Genomic DNA, 22,123 nt, shown 5'->3' with positions numbered 1-22,123 from the left:
ACGTGACAGTTTTTTTTTAATAATATATTTTTATTACAATGACAGCGCCATCTGTTGCTCACGGCGGACAGGGTGCTTCTTGACAGCTGCTGACACTTAGAATTTTCTTTATTTTCGATTGCATTGTTGTTACATAAACATATAAGTACTTATAAGTATTTTTTTAATATTTAGATTCACTTTTAAAAAATGTGGGTGTTTTCAGACCATCAACCTCCCCGAAAGAGCTCTACACGGCAGCCACGCGGGGACATAAAAGTCATCTACACTGAAGGTAAAATTTTAAAATATATATATTGTATAAAACTTGTGGGAAAATAGTTAGTATTTATAAAAAAGATGCTATATTTATCGTTGAACGATGAGAGACTTGCTTTATCGGGTGTATGTGACAGTACTACACATTACTTACGAGCAGTGTTATATCTGTTCCCAATTAACCTTGCGTTTGCGAACACGGATTAATGGTGTTAATGAGGACCGAGAGAGAATTAAAGACGACAGGCACAATGGTAGACTGTCATCTTAACAACTTAAACAGCTTTCGTTTTTTTAAAACAAAATATCCATGCTTGGAGAAAAAGGTGAAAACTGAAAACTGAATAATAGTGCAATATATTCGTAGGATAAGCAGAAAACATTTAATAATAATAATAAAACCTTATCCGCACCCCAATGGTGCATAGGGCACTGCTTCATATAAACGCAGTGTTATCTTGATCGTTTACACATGAAGGAAAGGTGATCAGCCCTCCACTTCAGGTATCAGTCCAGGGTAATATTGAATAAATATAACAGTGAAAAAATAACTTATATTTATTTGACCCCCCTTGGGAATCGAACCCGGGACCTCCAGAACGGTAGCCGAGCGTGGTGACCATTACACTACGGAGGCGGACACAAATGTTTGTTCATCATTGAAAACATTTAAATGATTAATAAACATTTGTTTTCATTTTGAGAGCTGAATTACGTACCATAATGCAGCCCTCAATCAATATTAACTAACTGAATTTTCTAACGTTCAAGTGACTCCGCTTATTACTACTCTACCTAGTCTTAAACTTTTTGAGTTTTATAACCATGTGAGTGGATTAATTTATAAACTTTATAAAATTGAAAAACTTAGTTTTAACCACTTTTTTTAAAAGGTGGTTAAAACTTATTAATAAAGTTATTTAATTTTATTATAAGTTCATAAAATGTGCCACAAAGTAACTGCGGAAAACATTCAAGGATTAATTTATGTTTAAAGTAACTTTAATTTCATGTAACCCTTCATTAAAAAAATCTAGGCAAAAAATCGTTGGCGTGAGAGCTAAATAACCTAACATAATTCTGTTCTAATTTAATATCTTATTTCCACAAGTAACCAAAATAACTGATTAATCGATTCGGCAGTCACTTTGTGTTAGTTTCTATCCATTTTTAATTTAAATTTCACTCGGTAAATACCACTTTTTTCCTTTATGTGACTGTACTGGCTTTAATAATTTCATTGATTGATCCGGCAGTCACTTTTTGAATTGTAGTATTTACCAAGTAAATTTAAAAAAAAAGAAATAACCCGCAAAGCCTCTACTTTTAGAGGCTTTTTGCAAGTGGAATTGTAGGGATATGGAAGGTAAATGTGAAAAATATATCACAAACTTCTTCTTCTTCTTCTAACCCTTATCTGCGCCCAACGGTGCATAGGGCACTGCATCGTATTGACGCAATGGTATCTTGATCGTTAATTATATGAAGGCAAGGTGATCACTCCTGCACTCCAGAGCAATATTAAATAAATATTAGAGTGTAAAATCACTAATATTTATTCTCACCCCCCCTTGAAATCGAACCTGGGACCTCCAGCGCGGTAGCTAAACACGCTGACCATTACACCACGAAGGCGTACATCACAAACACCCAGACCAATTGAAAATAATTTATCTTGCAATCGATGGAAATCGAATCCGCGAGGCCAGTTTCGTAGTTGAACGTCTACCTAACTCCGCCACGGCGCCTGTCTAAAAATCTTTACGTCCAAGTGATTCCGCTTATCATGACCCTACTTAGGTTTCAACTTTTTAGTCTTAAAAACTTTTTTACCCGTGAGTGGGTTTACTCTTTATGCTCAAAGTCACTATAATGTCAAGTAACTCTTGAGTTAAAAATCTTAAGCAAAAACACTCGCTTCCGAGCTGAATTTTGAGGGCTTCTCGATTTATGAGGCCGTCTTGCGTCTGTGATAAAATCCACCGCTGCATATAACCTATAATACAAAGGACCTTGTAGAAAGTAACATGTTGAAGAATAATTAATAAAGATAAAACCTTGAAGGCTGTAGCCAGTGACAAAATACGATCGATAAATTGACGGGTTTTATTTTAGTAGAAGTATTGTAAATCGTTTATCGACTGGATTTGCGTCAGTCCCATAGGTACATGGGGTAGGTACGCATTCACACCCGCTGGAAAATGTCATCCATTCTAATTTAGTCCCATCCAACCCCGCCTAGAAAGTTTTCTGTTGCCTACCGACTGGCTAGCTACCAACCCAGATTTTCTGCGCAACGGTCGCATTTAGAAATATCGGCATGGTTTGGAGACACGCGATTCCATTGCTAGAGCAATGACCACATCAAATGAGTGACGATTTTTATTTTATTAAAATGGGAATCAGTACTCCGGGTAGCTGTAAATTAAAATAAAATAGTAAATTAAAAAAAAAACGTTTTGCCCTTTAGAAACAAATTAAACAACCTTTTTTTAATGTTTAGTGTAGAAATAATTAGACACCGTCAAAATATATTCAATATTTTTAAAGAATACTTCCTCAGTTTGCACCCGTCTCGAAATTTGAATTTAAATATTTTTTTCCAATTTTTTTTATGCTAAGAATTCGCTTGACCAAAGCAGTTTTTTGGAATCTCGGATATTCCTGCTGACTGGAGTATTTTTTATATGTACTACTACTACTACTACTACCATCACGCCATTTCCCCGCAGGGGTAGGCAGAAAGGATGGAACGCCACACTCTTCTACCCTGACATACACTCCTCGCCTCCTTCACATCCATACATCTAGTCATACATGCCCTCCGATAACGCAGACTTTTGACACCACCAGATTTTAGGTTCATGTTTTAAATGTATGTTTTATAATTTATTTGAAATATAAAATTATAATCAAAAATTGGTATACCAATTGCCTCCCTGAAAATATGATTATTTCTTCTTAATACTAATTGAAAACAAGACAATTAAATTAATAACTAGACTGTGTGAAACGTGTTTTGTCAATATGTCGTCGTCGGAGAGCGAAAATTGACTAACTAGCGTATTGAAAATGACTTATATATACCTCTGTCAAACTTTTATATAATACATTACGTTTGCTTTACCTGCCTCAAGAAAAGTCATTAATGAAAACTTGTAAAAATTGAAATAACTAAGACATTAATTATTTAAATTTTGCATCACATTTTTATTTCACTTTGAACTCTACACCAACAATGTATGTATTTATTTTAACCAATATAAACTTCGTTTAATTCATCAATATTCATTTGAAATACCAAATTGTATCAAGCTTATATGGTATGAAAATGGAAGATTTATTTAAAATATACGTTAAAAAAACGATGTACAAACAATTTTTCATGAAGTTGTACTGTTATGCTTTCGAAATAGGTATGTATTTTCATAAAAAAAATATAACAAATCTTTCATAATGTTTTATTTAGTAATTTGGTACGTAGTTTAATAAAAGAAGGATTTTTTAAAATGTTCACATCGTCAAAAAAATTAAAGTTTCGAGTGTATAATTAATTTTCTAAACTCTCAACATCAAGCTAAAAACATGCAGTGTTTGAAAATGACATTGAATTCATCAAAACACATATCATTCTATGAAATAGTGGTATTTGCCGAGTAAAGTTAAATAAAATACATTTTGTTTTCAATATTTATGAAGGTATATGTGTAATTGGGCTGAAGTTATTGTTGTATTTCAAGGTCTGCTAGAATGCGTTGGCTTTGGTTGATATATTTTTACAGAACTAGTTCTGTTGGCAGCAGTGAGAGCCTCATTATACGCACATTAGTACCAAGGCCATACTTAACAACATGAAAGCCCGGTAAAATACTGTAGGCATAATTGGTGTATCACAATACATGCCAACTCGTTAGTTAAACCTTCCTATGCAGTCTTCATATAGGTAATATTGCAGTAATCTGTTTCAAACCTCGATTTTTAGTTCTTTCCAAACCTGCATTTCGTTTGTACTCGTAGTATAGTAATGAAAGTATCTATGCGTGAACGTTATATTATTATCACAAGTAAGACCTGTTCCCCTATTGCAGACAATGCGATGCTAAGTACTTATACTTGGTGGTAATACTAATAATTGGTCACTATGTACATAGTGAAAATACTTATTTGACACATAGTATTTATTACTGATATATAGTCCAAACTGTTACTTAATTCCCTCATGTACAACTATCGACAGCTACACGTATAAAGTAATAATCATAACTAAGCAATATACATTATATTGTGTGTATATATACCATATATATATATATATACATATATATATATATATATATATATATATATATATATATATATATATATATTATTATATATATATATATATATATATATATATATATATATATATATATATATATATATATATATATATATATATATATATGTATATATATATATATATATATATATATGTATATATATATATATATATATATATATATATATATATATATATATATATATATATATATATATATATTTATATATATATATATATATATATATATATATATATATTTATATGTATATATTACCCTTATCCGCACCCAATGGTGCATAGGGCACTGCATCTTGATCGTTAACACATGAAGGAAAGGTGATCAGCCCTCCACTTCAGGCACTAGCCCAGGGTTATATTGAATAAATATCAGAGTTGGAATGAAATGGTCCCGTGGTTAGTGTCGCGGACTCTTAAGTCAGAGTTTGTCGGTTCGAACCCACTCTACCACAATTTGATATCTATTTCTAATAATGAGCCGCTTAGGCTCACAGAAATAGTATGAAATATGTGTGTAAATAATAAAAACTCAAATATTTTTCTTTTAAAAAAAAAATACACGAAACCATACGAAATTCATACGAGACGAACCTAGCTAGTCGTCAGAGGCGTGCACTCTATATAGGCAGAAGAGCAGTGCGTACCCTGAATTACTCGCGTTCCATATAGAAACACGACCAGTGCCTACTATGCCTTCCCAATCTACTGCCTACCCTGATAAAAACTCTGTGCACGCCACAGCTACTCGTATATATTACGAAGCACAAAAGTTATTGTAACATAGATATTTGCGATATAAAATGTTCGATAAACGGAGTTTTTAATAAATATTATTTTATGCTTTTTTTATTGTTTCGGCATTTACTTTGAGGCAAGACATGATGAAAACACTTGTTTTTTTCCCAATAAAGTTACATTTATTTTAACGACTAGTTTCGGAATCATCTGTAGCTTCCGAAACCAGTTAAAATAAATAAAACTCAAGTGGTAAAAAACAAATCGCTCACTCCTTTCAACAACGTCATGTATCAAAAATCGTCAATTTTCAGTTGTGCATGTTGGAATGCCCAAAAAATGTACTATATTCCTGCAAAAGCGGCATATTTTTCACTTAATATTTACCCGCTACAGGGCAAAAAGTATTGTTTTTGCATTTTGAAGAAAAGGTATTGTTTAATTATTTTTTGAATATATCTACTAAATATTTTTCAAATTGAGAAAAAATCTTCAGCTTTTACCTAAAAAGATCTGTTGCACAGTAAAAAGTTCAATATGTGACTTGATATTTATTTTTAATACATTTTATTATATTCTTAAAGTTTAAAAACGATTTCCTGAGAAATCAAGTTTTTTGATAGATGACGTTGTTGAAAGGAGTGAGCGAAGTGTTTTCATTTACAATTATTATATACAATTTTGTTTTTCACTTTAGTTATCCATTAGTTTATTTTATTAATAACAAAATGATTTCGTGACATCTTCTGTTTTAACATCACGCCACTACATTCTAAACACTCATACGTTGTGCAAATATTGGTATTATCCGTTTATATTATTTTGCTTCCATCGAAATACAAAGAAGTATGTATGTATTTACTTACTACGCGCTAAATCAGCACAGATGGGAACGAAGAATTCTGATTCAAAGAAGATAATTAAGCATTTATACACAGAGTTTGTCAACCTAAACTTAAGTCTGTATTATTAATTCCACATCCGTTAATCAATACTTTGTTTCACGAATATAATCGTTATTTATCCTACATAACCACATAATTAAAGTACTGATCAATTTAATATTATTGATAAATTAAACCATTTTCTGGAAAAATAAAATCATTATTGAACAGTCGCTTTTAGATTTTTTTTCCACATTTGTGCACATCAAATATTGACGCTGACATTCATACATGTGTGTGAACAGGCATTTGTGTAGATTTATATTAATTATGTTTACGGTCACATTTATCATAAATATATGTATTTATTTATTAAATGTTAACATAAAATACCGATTTTTTGAGTCTACTCAATTATTTTTAACAATGAAATACAATTTAGTAGACTCTAAAAATCAGTGTTTGAATTTAACATTAAATAAATAAATTAAAATGGAGTTCTACAAATTAAACGCCAAATCTGTAATTTAGATTTGGCGATGATTAATGTGACATTTCTTTATAATATTTTTTATATATTATATAAAAATATGTATTAAAAATGCGTTGATATATATATATATATATATATATATATATATATATATATATATATATATATATATATATATATATATATATATATATATATATATACATATATATATATGTATTTGTATTAAAAAATGGGTTAAAAGATTTTTTTTCGACTTTCAATATGTCTCGATTAATCCAAATATCTTTTTTTTATATTTTCCTTGTCTCATAGTTTTTTTTTGGTTAACCTCGTTTTGATTTTCAAGGGTCAGTATATTTAAATGTACTCAAGTCCTTGGATAAAGTGGACCACGTTTTATTACCAGACACCCCCTAGATTTTTTTGTGTTCGGGAAAGAAAGTACATGCTTAACGATGTAATTATCTCCACACGTCGTTAAATGACCATTCCATCACGTACGACCTTCAATGAGCTTGCTGTGTATACGAAAAAGGCGCATATACCACCATACTTAAGGCCCAGTATTCGATAAGTTGCAACTTAATTTTCTCTAAACCCAGGTAATATTTTACGTAATTGTTTTTTTTATCTTAAAACACCGTTTTCGCACTGAAAATGAATTTTTCTTCGAAATAATTACAAGGTTTTGAAAAAAAACAGTTATTAAATGATAAGGTGTTAAAAACACGTAAAAATACTTTTTTCCATATATGTATATTCTAAAAACAAAAAAAAATCCAATAAACATTCTAAAAAAATATATCGTGAGAACACGACCAGCCCTGAGCGCGACTGAACGCATTCTGATTTGAACGCTTAAGACAAGCTTGAGATCTAAGCCTTAAAATACAGATAGACATGCTAGTTATAAAGTATACATGTGAGCATGCTTAAGACAAACATGCTCTCTAGCTGTTTACATTTGCTTGATATAAGCATAGTCGTTTACATACATTGATACTAGCATGCTCATAAGCAAATCTGTTCAGACGCGCTTAAAGCACGCCCCTTCCACCCACGCTGCAGGTAGTATGCTCGAAAATCAAATGACTGTCGATTTTTAAGCGAACTCGAAATGAGCATGCTTATTTCTAGCAAAGTCCGTACATACATGCTACTAAGTAAAATGGCTCAATAGTAAGATGCTTTTGTGCTAATAATGAGTAGTCTATCTCATTCTTCTCCGTCTTAATCCTCATTACTGAGGCTTGTGACCCTTGTCGAAACAAAGACTCTTCTCCAGTTGTCCCTTAACTACGCTGCACGTAGCGGTCCAACCACCGAGGTGCCTGCTGCTGTCTTAACTTGATCGGTCAATCATGTGGCGGATCTTCCTTTCCCCTCTTCCCCTCCAGGCTACCGATCACAACCAGCAGTTCCAGGCTATCCTCATTGCCAAAGAACTGAAGAATCCGTCGTGTACAGACGTTGGCCAGAGTCAACCTTAAGAAATAATACTGACTTTTTTTTTCAAAAATGTTAATAAAATTAGTATATAACCACTCACCGAGATTTCTACGTCTACCGGTTTCGAGACGTACCCGTCTCTTCGTCAGGACAATCACTAACACAGCATGCAAACAATACTACCCTTCACCACCATAGCACCATTTACACACTCAAAACTACACAAAATGTCTAACACATGCGATTTTTGGTCGACCCGAAGACCAACATGCACTATAGTTTTCAATACAGACATGCGTTACGAGCCGAGGTTAAACGTACATACGTACGTCTCGAAACCGGTAGACGTAAAAATCTCGGTGAGTGGTTATATACTAATTTTATTAACATTTTTGAAAAAAAAAATGTAATAATGACTAACTACAAAGTAAATGCTTTAAATATTAATAATATTGAGAATAAAATAATACTGAGTTTGAAATTCCTTTGAGGTTTAAAATCAAGGCGTAAATAGCCTTTAAAATAATTCCATATAGGTACGTACAAGATATTATACGAGTATCAACCTTGACCGGAACGGCTCACCCACGATATGATGAACATTACGTTGTATTGGGTAGGCACTTATAACAAATTATATTCCCATCTTGTACAAGTACAACGATGACATTCAAACTCGATACTCATTCAGCCGTTCATGGGCTAAAGCGTAGTAAGTGGATATACTGAGTTACTTTTTTATAATTGTTAGTGTTTTGCGCGTATATTATTTTATTTGAAATAAATATGTGGTTTTTAAAAAATTAATTAAGCATTTTTATTTTTTTATGCGAAAAAATCGTACATCAACAAATTAATTTTAATATTATGAAAATAATGTTGGTCACTATGTAGGTATTTTTTGTTTATCATCTTGAAACAGTGGTGCCTAATAATTTGGACTGAAAAGCCATAAAGATGTCAAAAAACTGAGATTTTCACTCTGGAAAAATTTCTGTGCTCGCTACTGTAACTTGAAAACTTAACACGATCAAGTATTACAAATGCATTTCAAAATTTCAAGTGGTAAAACCAGGAATCGGAATAATCGGCGGGTGTGTTTGTATGTGTGTATGAGGAGATGCATGAATATGAAAGAGGCGAAGATTGTCTGCAAAGACAGATTGGTGTGGCGTTCTTTACTCTCTGCCTACCACTGCGGAGAAACGACGTGATGTTAGTTATTTAATTAGTTAGCAAGTGCGTTTGACGCCTAGTTGGCAAGCCTGGGCGGCGTGCTGTCATAGTCTGTGCGCGCGAAGTGTACTCAAGTTTTCAGACAAGATTTTCAATGCTTCTTTGACTCACCAGAACTACTTTGAATAAAAAATAAGAAATTTACTTTTTTTATAAAATACTATAAAACTTCCAATTTGCTTTGTAAAACGTCCAATTTGACTTGTTTAATATTCTTTTTGATTTGTAAGACGTCTAATTTTGGTTTTGGAATTGAAAAACCTCTATTTACGTCAATATTTAGATTTTTTCATACTTCCATAATAGCTGAGTTACAAAGACCCAAAAATCACCGTCAATATCATCGCTGTATGTTTGCCCTTGACGCCTTTGAGTAAAATAACCATAATGTGTGTGCTCTTACCGCGCTTTAGGTTCTGTACGACATCATTGTATTTAATGCAATACACGTATCCTGATCTAATGTCACCTTCAGTTGAAAAATACGAGAATCATCGGGTATTTTAATACCCATACTCAGACGTGTCACCTTGTCCATCGATCACCACGATCACCAGTAAAATAATTCCTGTACCTAGATGAGAATTACAAATTTAGATTTTTTATTTGAGAATTAAAAACTTGATTTGTATGCTGTTCATATTTCACTGTCACCTCATGGTACATTGGATTTCAATGCGACAAAAAAATACATTTTGCATATAGGAAAACATTTGTCTTCCAAGGATATAAAATGACATAAATACTAACAACATTTTGAGTGTCTAAATACATACTTTTCCACAAATTTGGGTACTCTCCACTTGGGACTTTTTTTTACACAAAAAAATGATTTGGACTCAAAGTGTTGTAAATAAAAATAACTGGTCAAATTATAGACTACATAAAAAAAAACAAAAATATTTTTTTAGGCGTTTCCCAGTATATAAAAATAATACAAGGTTCGGATATTGCATACAAATAAAGGGTCTCTGCTAAATAAAAGCTTTCTCAATACAATATAGATGGCTGTTTTGAATGTGTGTTATATGTACTGTGTCATAAGATTGATCAATATATCTAGCAGTTCCGAAAATTTGAATGGTGTGGTCGTCAACATGTGTAGAATGGTGAATATTGCACTGTGTAAAGTGATCGCTTAACCAGCATATGACAGGTCATAGGCCCTGTAAATACCCAGACTTCCATATTCTTATTCACCTATGTTGAGATTTCGAAATGTTATAAATATTTTGGTATTAAAAGAATACAAATAAATCAAATTAGAAAAAAATAACATTTAGAACATAAATGATTTATTTTAGCAACGGAGTTGTTTTTTCAGTTTTTGCCGACATATGGAACCTACATATCGTCTGTCCAAACTTAAAACACAGTAAGGGACATTTTTTTGTAGTACGTTTTTTTTTGCATTTTTGGACTAAGTATTTAGATTCCACTTAGTCTAAAAATGCAAAAAAAACGTACTAATAAAAATGTCCCTTACTGTGTTTTAAGTTTGGACAGCTGATATGTCACATGATTATAAATATGGCACGTATGTAATTCGTAAGTAAAGACTTTATGGTAAAATATGTCGATATAATTCTGATGCATCCTAAGTAATTTCATATGAATTAAAAAATAATCATTTCTTGATACAATGAGAAAAAAAAGAATATACTTATGTATATTTTTTATTTAAGTTTTACTTGGTACTACTACACATTGTTTAAAATCTATTGTGACACGTGTTTCGATGCATTCCGCATCATTTTTAAACACCGTATGTGAAGCTAAGTCTCAATTTTAGAGTTGTGTCCTTGGGACGTTGAAGGTTGAAGAGGGGGTAGTAGCCGTTTCTTATTTTTATTTAAATAGTAGGAACTGTTAAAACACGTGTCACAATAGATTTTAAGAAATATGTAGTGGTATTTACCAAGTAAAACTTAACTTGAAAACGCATAGACATTACCATGAAGTGACTGCCGAATCAATTATTGAAATATATTTTAATTGATACAACCGAAACACGGATGAAGTAATCTTAATACTTATACTTATATATATATATATATAATTAGGGAAATATGTATAATTTGAAATTATTTTGCATTTACTATGTTCTATTTTTTTTAATAAATACGTTTTTATGATGTCCATATAATGTGTTTTTATTACACATTTGTTACAAGTTGTCGTCAAATTATTATTCAGAAAACTTATTTAAAACATCCATTTTATCAAACACATTTTCATGTACTTTCAGGTACTCTACTTTTCATACAGAAAACATCGATTGTGTTGACCGAAAACCTGCAGACATTGCTTTTAAAGTAGACATTAAAAACATTTCACTAGACATGTTTAATTCGTTAACCTACATACGAATTACATAACATTTTAATCATTCATATTAATTAATCGATATCGTTCGAAATGGTTACAATTAGTTTTGCATACAATGTTATCAAATTTATGGTGTTACTCATTACGTATGTAAATATATCATCTGTCCATGAATATAAATGTTTATATTAACTTAATAATATTTGTTCATATAATTTATATTTGAAGCACTAAGGTTGTGATTTTCCATTTTATAATTTAAATGATTAAAGAAATCACTTGTTTTTTACCACTTGAGTTTTATTATGGACTACATGTTTCAGAAGATAAACTTCCATCATTCAGGTCTGTATAATAACATTATACAGACCTGAATGATGGAAGTTTAACTTCTGAAACATGTAGTCCATAATAAAACTCAAGTGGTAAAAAACAAGTGTTTTCTTTAATCATTGTAACATGTCTTACCACAAAGTTAATGCCGAAACAATAAATATTATAATTTAAATGTAACTTTGTTTTAATATCACTGTAAATATTTTATTATAACTTCATAATAATGCCTACCGATTAGCTTCGAAACCGGTAGACATTATAATTAAGTTATAATAAAATATTTATGGTGATTTTAAAACAAAGTTATATTTTAATTATAATATTTGTTCAATGAACGCTTTATAAGTCATTGGTGTTATTTTTCTTCATTCATCCCCCTTGTACTGAAATCAAAGACACAAATACTTCCCGTTATCTGCAAAATGAATTATTTTCTAATTAGATGTATATTTTTATAGATAAAAATCATAATTATGAGTGTCGGGTATTACTGCAGACTTTAAATTACTTATAGCGTTTCAAAGCAATTTTACACGTACCCTTGAAACTATGCGAACAAAACCATGAAAAAATATTTACTTTAACTTGTGAGTAAATACTTACCGACCGCTTAATTAACATACAGTATGTAAATTATGTAAATTACGCGTGTTATGTAAATGCTGTCAAGAATAATATTTATTAATCACAAGTTTTTCAATATATCTATGTTTTAATTCTTCTCACCTCTTCTATTTACTTGCGCTTCTCCTTGAAGAGGAAGAACCCGCATTTTTGTAATGATTTGAAATTAATTTAAAAAAAAATAACGATTTTTATTGGTTGATAAGCTCTTTTTTATATATTTTTTTAAAATATTTTATTTAAAAAGAGATAAATTTGTGTTTTTAATTATTTACGAGAATACTTCAATTTCATATTATCTATGTCCGCGACACTAACCACGGCACCACAACCCGACACATAATATTATATATAATACATATCGCTCACTCCTTTCAAGAACGTCATAAATCAAAAATCGTCAATTTTCAGTTGTGCCTGTTTTCTGAATACCCAGAAAATGTACTGTATCCCAGCAAAAGCGGCGTATTTTCAACTTAATATATACCCGCTACACGGCAGAAAGTGTTGTTTTTGCATTTTAAAGAAAAGGTGTTGTTTAATTATTTCTTTAAATACACTAAATATTTTTCAAATGGAGAAAAAACCTTCAGGTTTTACCTAAAAAGGTCTGTTGCACAATAAAAAGTTTAATAAGTTGCTTGATTTATTTTTAATACATTGCATTATATTTTTGAACTTTAAAAACTTTCTCCTGAATAATCAATTTTTTTTACATATGATGTTCTTGAAAGGAGTGAGCGATATATTATATTCATTTAATCAGATTATGTGGAAAATGAAAATATGTAAGACTCCATTGAATCCATTCAGCTTACACTGCCATTTTGATAGTTCGATAGATGATTCGTTCATTATTAAAAATAAAAATAAAATGAATAGTGATCAGATAATGTTATAAAAATAATTAATAAACACGTTTAACGTTCTTAGAAGACAGATATATTCATTCAATTGGACTCCAAACATGCAGTTCCAGAGTACAGAGATATTTATGGTAAAGTGGGTCACGAACAGTGGCGGATTACAAACTTCCATTTTAAGCGCAATAATGGGCGTATTCTGTGATGCTGTTAAATATCAACATTTGTAAAATCTTATAAATTCCGAAGAAAAGAGATCCCCTCAACCCCTGTCTCATACCCTCAAGTTTTTATTTTATTTTATAATTTTTTTTAAGAGATTTTTTTTTAAATATTTACACAAATATTTCAATTTCATACAAATTCTGTGAACCTAAACGGCTCATTATTGGAAATAAGTATCAAATTGTGGTAGAGTGGGTTCGAACCGAAAAACTCTGACTTAAGAGTCCGCGACACTAACCCCGGTTCCACAACGCGACACATCAGTATATTTTTGTATTTTTCTTGTAAAATACTGAACTTTTTAAACACGGCAATTCTTTAAATGTAAATATTTTTATTTATTTAAATTTAATGATAACTTACCTGTTAATCAAAATGTCTATTGGCCTTTTCTATAGGTCAATTTAATATTACATTACATTACACACGATTAAACTTCCATTTTATTAGAGTTTACATTATCTGTTCAATTGTCAGGCTTTCTAGAGCTGTATCTTAAAATATGTTTAAATCTGAAACATAATTGTAACAAATTGATGATCATACTGTTTTGGTAATAATATGATCATTAATTTGTTACAATTTTTTCCACTCCTGACCAGTATTCGACGAAAACCCAACTTTACCATGTCAATCCATCTAACATTGGCACTCATCAAAGTTTCTCAACAGCTGACTGTCGAATGGCGAAACAAGTTTGCGTTTCGATGTATTTCATTATGTTCATCATTCATCACTTCTTCGAACCCTCATCCGCACCTGATGGTGCATAGGGCACTGCATCATATAAGCGCAGTGTTACCTCGATCGTTACCACATGAAGAAAAGGTGATCAGCCTTGCGTTTCAGGTACCAACCCAGGGTAATATTGAATAAATATTAGAGTAAAAAATCATTTATATTTATTTCATCCCCCCTGGGAATCGAACGCGGGACCTTAACTAAGCAAACTTTAAATCATTGTATATATTAGGTCTAGTAAAAAGAAATGCATTAGTTTTGCATGAAATTGAAGTCTTTATTTACCATAGTTAGAATAATCCAATTTAGGTCAAATATGCATTGTTTTGTTCGATAACTTGTTGCCATTGAGAGAAGCTTGTGAAAATTGACTGTGTCAGTTTCTACGAGAGAGGCATAATGAAATTACCTTCAAAATGGCCATAAGTTATCGAACAAAACGGTGCATTTTTGACCTAAATTGGATTATTCTACATAACTATGATAAATAAAGACTTCAATTTCATGCAAAAAAAATTGGATTTCTTTTTACTAGACCTAATATTATAAGTAATCATATATAACTCATGTAACTTTACCGAAAGTGTACAAAACTTACACATTCTAGTACTCTGTACAGAGTACTAGAATGTTCATTCTTGTACTCTGTACAAACTCACAAGTCTAGGGGACTATATAGTATGGAAATAATACCAAAGTTATGGATGGGTAAGTTTAAATAACCCGGTTTTATATGTAACAAATATCAAATTTAATAATGCCCTTTTAAATTTTTAGATCCGAAACAAATAAAAATAATAAATCCGGCTCTGTTTGTATTCTGGCTGTATGAACGAATCAGCTGATGCTCGTATTGTTCTGTTGCGATTTGAAAGCGACAGTGAAGCGTTGAGCCGCCGCAACGCGGCAATAATTTGACCTGAAATGTTGGCAGCCTTACTCTCGTGGGAAATAATAATAATAGTCATTACTTACTTCTTCGTCTTCCTCACTTTCTCGTGTTTCCTGCATCACTTGATGATCCGTCACGTGACATCTGGTACGCTCTAGAAACTTAGCAGTAACGAAAAAGAGGCCGACATGTATTCTTTTCATTTTAAATTTAAATTTATTGTAAACTTGCATTATGTGGAATGGAATCCTTTTATGATTAATTTGAGGGATTATTAAGTAATTGAGACCTTCATTCATCATAGCCAGTGATATTGAGTTAATTACCCTCATTCTAACATTGATTAATCTAACCCGTTAATGACTAACGAAAAAAAATTGAGTCTAAATAATGACTGGAATTTTTTAAAAAAGTAAAAATTTCTCGTTAATAATGGAATAAATTTGTTTCTAATCGAACAATCCCTTAAATGCACGATTTTGAGATAATGACTGTACCAAACGTTTAAAAATTATTTTTTAACATATTTAATCAATTTGAATAAAAACCTATGAAGATTTTTACAGGTAAAAATTAAGAATTCATTTAGATGGGAATTTAGAAGTTCAGGTAATATTTGCACAGCTTACGTTCTGGCATTAACTGGGTAACGTGATCACTTTATATACTGTGTAAAAATTACAATTCTACAAGTGATTGACAAATATTATTATTTAATTTTTAAACCTGTTATTTTAAGAGTAAACAGTATGTTTTGTTTACCAGTAACTTCAAAAACGTAATATATTTTTTAAAATTTTTTTATTTATTATATTACAACTAATATAAACTATTATTAACACTTAATTTACATCATTTATATATATTCAAATCTCCTTACAGTAAACAAAACATTTATATTTAAATTCTTTCAGACTCATTTCATTCTTCATACATTCAGGCGCTCAAAATAAGCGTTCTTAAGATAGTATTTTACGAAAATGGCGATTTTTAATTCTCCAAATATATTACAATTATTATTTTTATCATATATTTGCCATGCATAATACATAAATATGTAAGTTTCATGCTAAACTGATTCAAGATATCATTGAATAGAACAGAAGAAAAATACGTTGTACAACATTTTGAGTGTGTCCAAATACTTGTTCACAAAATCTGGATTATCTCCAATCACAGGAGTTATTTTCATATTATTATTTTTGACATCTCATCAAAGATGAAGAAGAATATGGAAGTCTGGGCATTTACGGAGCTGACGACCGTCATAGGCTGGTTTAAGTGATCACTTTACACACGTGTAACATTCACCAATTAATTGATTCTGCTTAGTAAAAAGCTTCTTTACATCTCACCAATAGATGTATCTAGTTAAGTTCTAGTGATTCAAGAACAAGGTTTCTAAATTGGTTCATATATATAGAACTTCCAAGAATTTGAGTAGTGTGGTTGTCAATAATGGGTAGAATTGGTGAATGTTACACGTGTGTAAAGTGATCACTTAAACCAGCCTATGACGGTCGTCAGCCCCGTAAATGCCCAGACTTCCATATTCTTCTTCATCTTTGATGAGATGTCAAAAATAAAAAATAAAAATACGTTGTATCCTGAGAATCAAATCTTAGGACTTAAGACATAATGTTTGTCAGTCGAACGTGCTTACCATTTACTCTTCAAACATTTTCTCACTATCTACAAAACGAAACGAGTATAGTATTATAATATTTTAAGTAAATACGCAGTTACCTGTTGAAGATACCATACTTACAAGGTAGCCCCACGACTCTCAGAGTGTTGAACTTTCAAGTGCCAAGTTGAGGCCACCAAGTAGATTGCTTAACTCCGTCTAAGGCCACTTGAACAATTTTTAGCATAAAAGAATTCAACATAAAATATTCAGGTAAAAAGTATCATTTACGTGAATATTCACATATCCTAAACCTTGTTTTGCGTAATTTTTTCCAGTGGCCCAAAAGAAAAAATCTAAACCGAAATTGTAGAATTATTAATACGTCGTATTATGTCGACGGCCCCTACGTAAAGTACTATATCTGCAAATGTGTTACTTTACAGGAGAGAGCTTAGAAGATTTTTTCAGCGTATTATTTTTATTAATTAACGGATTAATCTGAAATTCTAAACTAGTATTACACGTTCAAAAGCACGATAAAATAATGTATAAAATCGTTTTAAAACTTTATGCTTTGTCAAAATTAAGTAGTAAACGTTTTAGAAGTTCAGTTCATTTTGAAAATTATATGTAGATAGCGTCTTATATGCCTGAAAACTAGGCGAATTTTATTTTACATATGTTTTTGTTTGTTTATATTTGTAGATTAGGGTTAAAATGTAGTTAGAGCACTTTACGTAGGGCACGTCGATGTAATGTATCTTAAAAAGTGGATGACGATATTGAGAGAAGGGTGAATAAAGGGAATATAATAAATGGTGCTTTGAATAGAGTGATTGCAAATAAAAGTATGTCCATGAAAGCCAAGCAGACGGTTGTTCACAACGGAGTGCTGGTACCGACACTGATCTATAGAAGCTAAACATGGAACCGGCAAAGGAAGGATGAAAGCAGAGTGAACGCCGTTGAAATGCGTTGAATGATAGAATTTAAAACAAAGATATTGGAAAGGAATGTAAGGCTGAACTAGGGATAATTGAAAAGATTAAGAAAAGTTTTTGGATGGTATGGACATGTGGAGCGAATGGATAACGAGAGAATGACTAAGAAAGTACATTTGACTATTTGGAAAAAAATGCACCTAAAATATTGTTGGTAATCATATTTCGCTCACTCCTTTCAACAACGTCATATATAAAAAAAAAAACTTGATTTTTCAGGAGATCGTTTTTAAAGTTTAAAAATATAATGAAATGTATTAAAAATAAATATCAAGTACCTATTGAACTTTTCACTGTGCAACAGATCTTTTTAGGTAAAACCTGAAGGTTTTTACTGCATTTGAAAAATATTTAGTTTATTAAAAAAAAATTAAACAATACGTTTTCCTCAAAATGCAAAAATGACACTTTCTGTAGCGTGTAAATATTAAGTTAAAAATATGCCGCTTTTGGTGGGATATGGTACATTTTCTGGGCATTCCGAAAACATGCACAACTGAAAATTGACGATTTTTTATATATGACGTTGTTGAAAGGAGTGAGCGATTTATTTTAGTTTGAAGACCTCAAGAAGTGTTTACTGTGTGTTTTATATATTTATTATTTATTATTATTACTATTTATTTATTTCTCATATCGACTGTCTTCTTAAAGTAGCACATTAATATGCATAATTTTTATTTTACCTCATTAAGAGGAAAAACTGCTATTTTTTACCTTGGCAAGTCACGTGGCAAATGTTTTTATATCATGATCCTTTTGAAATATTGTTTGGAGCTTGTCGGGACTTGTTTTCGCCAATGTTCAGTTGAAAAACAGGTTATGCAAATTATTCGATAATCCCACACATTTTTTCCGATGCCATTAATTTATTCTAAGGTTAACCATGACAGTGCTAAAAACGCGAAATATGCTTTTAAAGCTATTTTTATTTTTTACTGGTCATGTGTTTTTTCCATTGTCAGGTTTGATTAGTAGATGGCAATAAATGTAATTATGCGCAGTTCTTATATAATATATATTTGGAGTAATCCGTTGTGTAATGGACAGCACGCTCAGCTACCGTTCTGGAGGTCCCGGGTTCGATTCTCAGGGGGATGATCAAATAAATATAAGTGTTTTTTTCACTCTAATATTTATTCAATATTACCCTGGACTGGTACATGAAGGGGTGGGCTGATCACCTTTTCTATATGTGTGAACGATCAAGATAACACTGCCTTTATATGATGCAGTACCCTATGCACCGTTTGGGTTTAATAAAAAAACCTTTAGTGAAGAAACTCAGATATTCGCAAAAAAAATCTATTAGTTTGTAATTTTTAACATATTTGACATGTCAACATATATGAAGAAGAATATGGAATTCTGGACATTTACAGGGCGTACGACTGTCATAGGCTTGATTTAGTGATCACTGGAGATGTCAAAAATAGTTCCTAAGCGGAGATAATCCAGATTTTTGAACAAGTATTTGGAAACACTCAAAATGTTGTAATTTTTATTTATTTAAAGTTAACATTCTCTTTATCATTCATCGTTCAATTTGTGTCATACTAAAAATAAACACAAGTAGTATGAACGAAGGATGACAAAGAGAGTGTTATATTACCTTACCACAATGTTAATAATGCTTTTAATATACACCATATATTTTAAGTTATTGAAAGTTAAATACGTTTTTAAATTATTTAAATAAAGTTATGAACTGCATTCATTCATTATAAATGTAGCTTAGTATGTTTTATCTGGAATAATTCATTATTATAATATATAGTTCTACGATCATGTTTACAACACCTTCATATGGTAACTTTTACTATAAATAAACGAAAATAAACTACAGACTTCACAGTTTCAAAATATGTATTTAATATCAAAATGGTATCATGAAACATGAGTAGGATTAATAAATCTTACTACAATGGTTTAGTAAAAAAAAATTTGAAACTTATTTTTCATTTATTTAATTATTATTGTTATTGTACATGTTTGTTCCTACTCAAGTGAATATTCGACTATGTTAAGTAATTATATTGCATCAAATTTATAACAACAGTACATGAAAAAACATAAATGGACGTAAACAAATTAATTTTACATTAAAATATTACTCTTAATAGACATTAAAATATAAAATTTCTTAATTTAATAACGACACGGTGTCCCGTAGCATCTTCTCCTTTTACTTAGTTTTCTCGGACAAGGAATTCCGCCATTTTGTGCCTCCAACTGAAAAAAGAGGTTAGATTTAATAATTCAGAAATAAATAATTGAGAAATATTCAATAAAAAATAGGTTATTTAATATTAAGGCAATAAACGATATCAAACGCAGGAGTTAACTAATGTTTACAAGTTCCTTGAATGAAAAAAATAATGTTAAAAATCCATACAAATTATATTGCAAATCGTCAAACCCACTTTTTTGCCTTTACCCATTTATAATTTTTATTTTATTTTTGTAAAATAGCGTCGCTCTCTTCCCCATCCGCTTAAAATTGATATTAACGCAACACCCTTTATGTATAACGAAATTTCTAGCAGAAATTAGTCTTATTTTTTAAATTAATTTTACAGTTATATAATATGCTTACAATCGTTTATAAAAGTTCATTTGTCAAAGTTAACAGTGGATTTTCTAAAATTGCTTTTTATTTATTTTATTTACCTTTTTTGATAGATGGAAAAATATCGTTTTACTCTAACACGCAATCAATACCTGTTCTAAAAGTTACGAAAAATTACAGATTGAAGACCCGTGGCGTTCTTATCCCATCACTTGTTATGTAATGTATCCTACACAAGTGCTGATTAACTGTTATTGCAACCCAATTTACATCTTTGTATGAATTTGCTCATGAATCGCTATGAATTGACTTTTATTAATACTTCACAAGCCCAAATCAGCTACGGAGAAGTAAATATTTAGACCTGTTATTATATTTGAAAAGTTATGATTTGTGAACAAATACAAAACGATACATAAATTGAAAAATTCTCTGTGTTGAACATATTAATAAGCTCGCATTAATTAAATCCATCTTAATATTACTTATTAGTTATATAAAGGCCCCCGCCTCCAAATTGTTTTCTCGTTTTTTTTGGCTCCACAATTCTGTTTTAATTTTATGTGCCGAGAGAATATTATTATATGGTATGTTTGTCCTCCTTCCTGAACATGTGCTTCAAATAATAACGTAATTTAATGAATTATTCATAAGATACTTAAGAAGTTCGAAAAAAAAACAGCATTGTAAAATATTTTAATAACACTGACCTTATAATATATTTTAGTAAACATTTATAAACGATGTTAGAATGAGAGAATAACGGTTTATTTGACGGATTTTACTATTGAAAAACGCTCTATAAGCATGAGATTTTAAATCAAGTATTGGTGACTTTTTAGTCGCCAAAACTTTAACATTAATTTTAATGTTTTTAACTTTAAAATTAATAATTCTACAATTTCATTGTGAAAAGGAAGAGTTGCTAATGAACATTGTTGTCATTTGCTTTTTGCCAACATAACTCCTTCATTACCAACCATTCCCTCGTGCTAACCTTTAAGCCATCAGCACCCCTTAAAAACCTCCTATCACTTCCAACAGGGAGGCGATATACCCCACTTTTAGAATCAATGATTTAGATTTATAAATTATGACAAAAGGGTTTCTCTGGGAGGGAAAATCACATATAACATATTATACTTACTCCGCATATTTTGAATATTTTTTTTTAGATTGTCTTTGCTGTTATAAAAATCACAAAAAATCATTTCACCCATCGTTTTCATCTGCAAAATTCGCTGGTTGAAAAACAGCTTTTAGTTTTAATAAGTTGGCGATGTATTATATGTATCTCCACAAGTAAGAAACTGCATGTTGATCAATTTCAAATAATATAAAAATGCGTTTCCTTTTCCCAGTGTTGAAAAAAATGGTTTTACATGGCTATGATTCGAAAGCCAAATCTAAGAATTCAAGGGCGTGGTGGCAGCCAAAATGGATTATTCAATGGAGGAAATAGGGTGTTGCTACTTCCTAAAATTTCCCTATTCCTCGGGCAGATAATGTCCCTT

The 22,123-nt window shown here is 30.8% G+C and overlaps 2 protein-coding genes across 2 annotated transcripts in view; one reads left to right on the top strand and one right to left on the bottom strand.

Annotated features, from left to right (window-relative positions):
* The window catches only part of LOC148308439 (phosphatidylcholine:ceramide cholinephosphotransferase 2-like), a 129,124-nt gene that overhangs the window by 19,417 nt on the left and 87,584 nt on the right, over positions 1 to 22,123 (top strand). The window contains exon 2 of the mRNA XM_088261763.1: positions 206 to 274. Coding sequence (XP_088117889.1) covers positions 206 to 274 — 69 coding nt within the window. The remainder of the gene's footprint in view (positions 1 to 205; positions 275 to 22,123) is intronic.
* fat-spondin (extracellular matrix protein f-spondin) overlaps positions 19,889 to 22,123 on the bottom strand; it is a 33,118-nt gene continuing 30,883 nt past the window's right edge. The window contains exon 13 of the mRNA XM_088261761.1: positions 19,889 to 20,272. Within this exon, the coding sequence (XP_088117887.1) occupies positions 20,189 to 20,272 (84 nt within the window). The 3' untranslated portion in view covers positions 19,889 to 20,188. The remainder of the gene's footprint in view (positions 20,273 to 22,123) is intronic.

The sequence above is a fragment of the Brachycentrus maculatus genome, unplaced genomic scaffold, assembly GCF_059751285.1.
Source record: "Brachycentrus maculatus isolate JH-2025_06_01 unplaced genomic scaffold, ASM5975128v1 h1tg000166l, whole genome shotgun sequence".
NCBI classification, from domain to species: Eukaryota; Metazoa; Arthropoda; class Insecta; order Trichoptera; family Brachycentridae; genus Brachycentrus; species Brachycentrus maculatus.
Note: the sequence above shows the minus strand (reverse complement) of the source record. Positions and strands in the feature narration are given on the sequence as shown.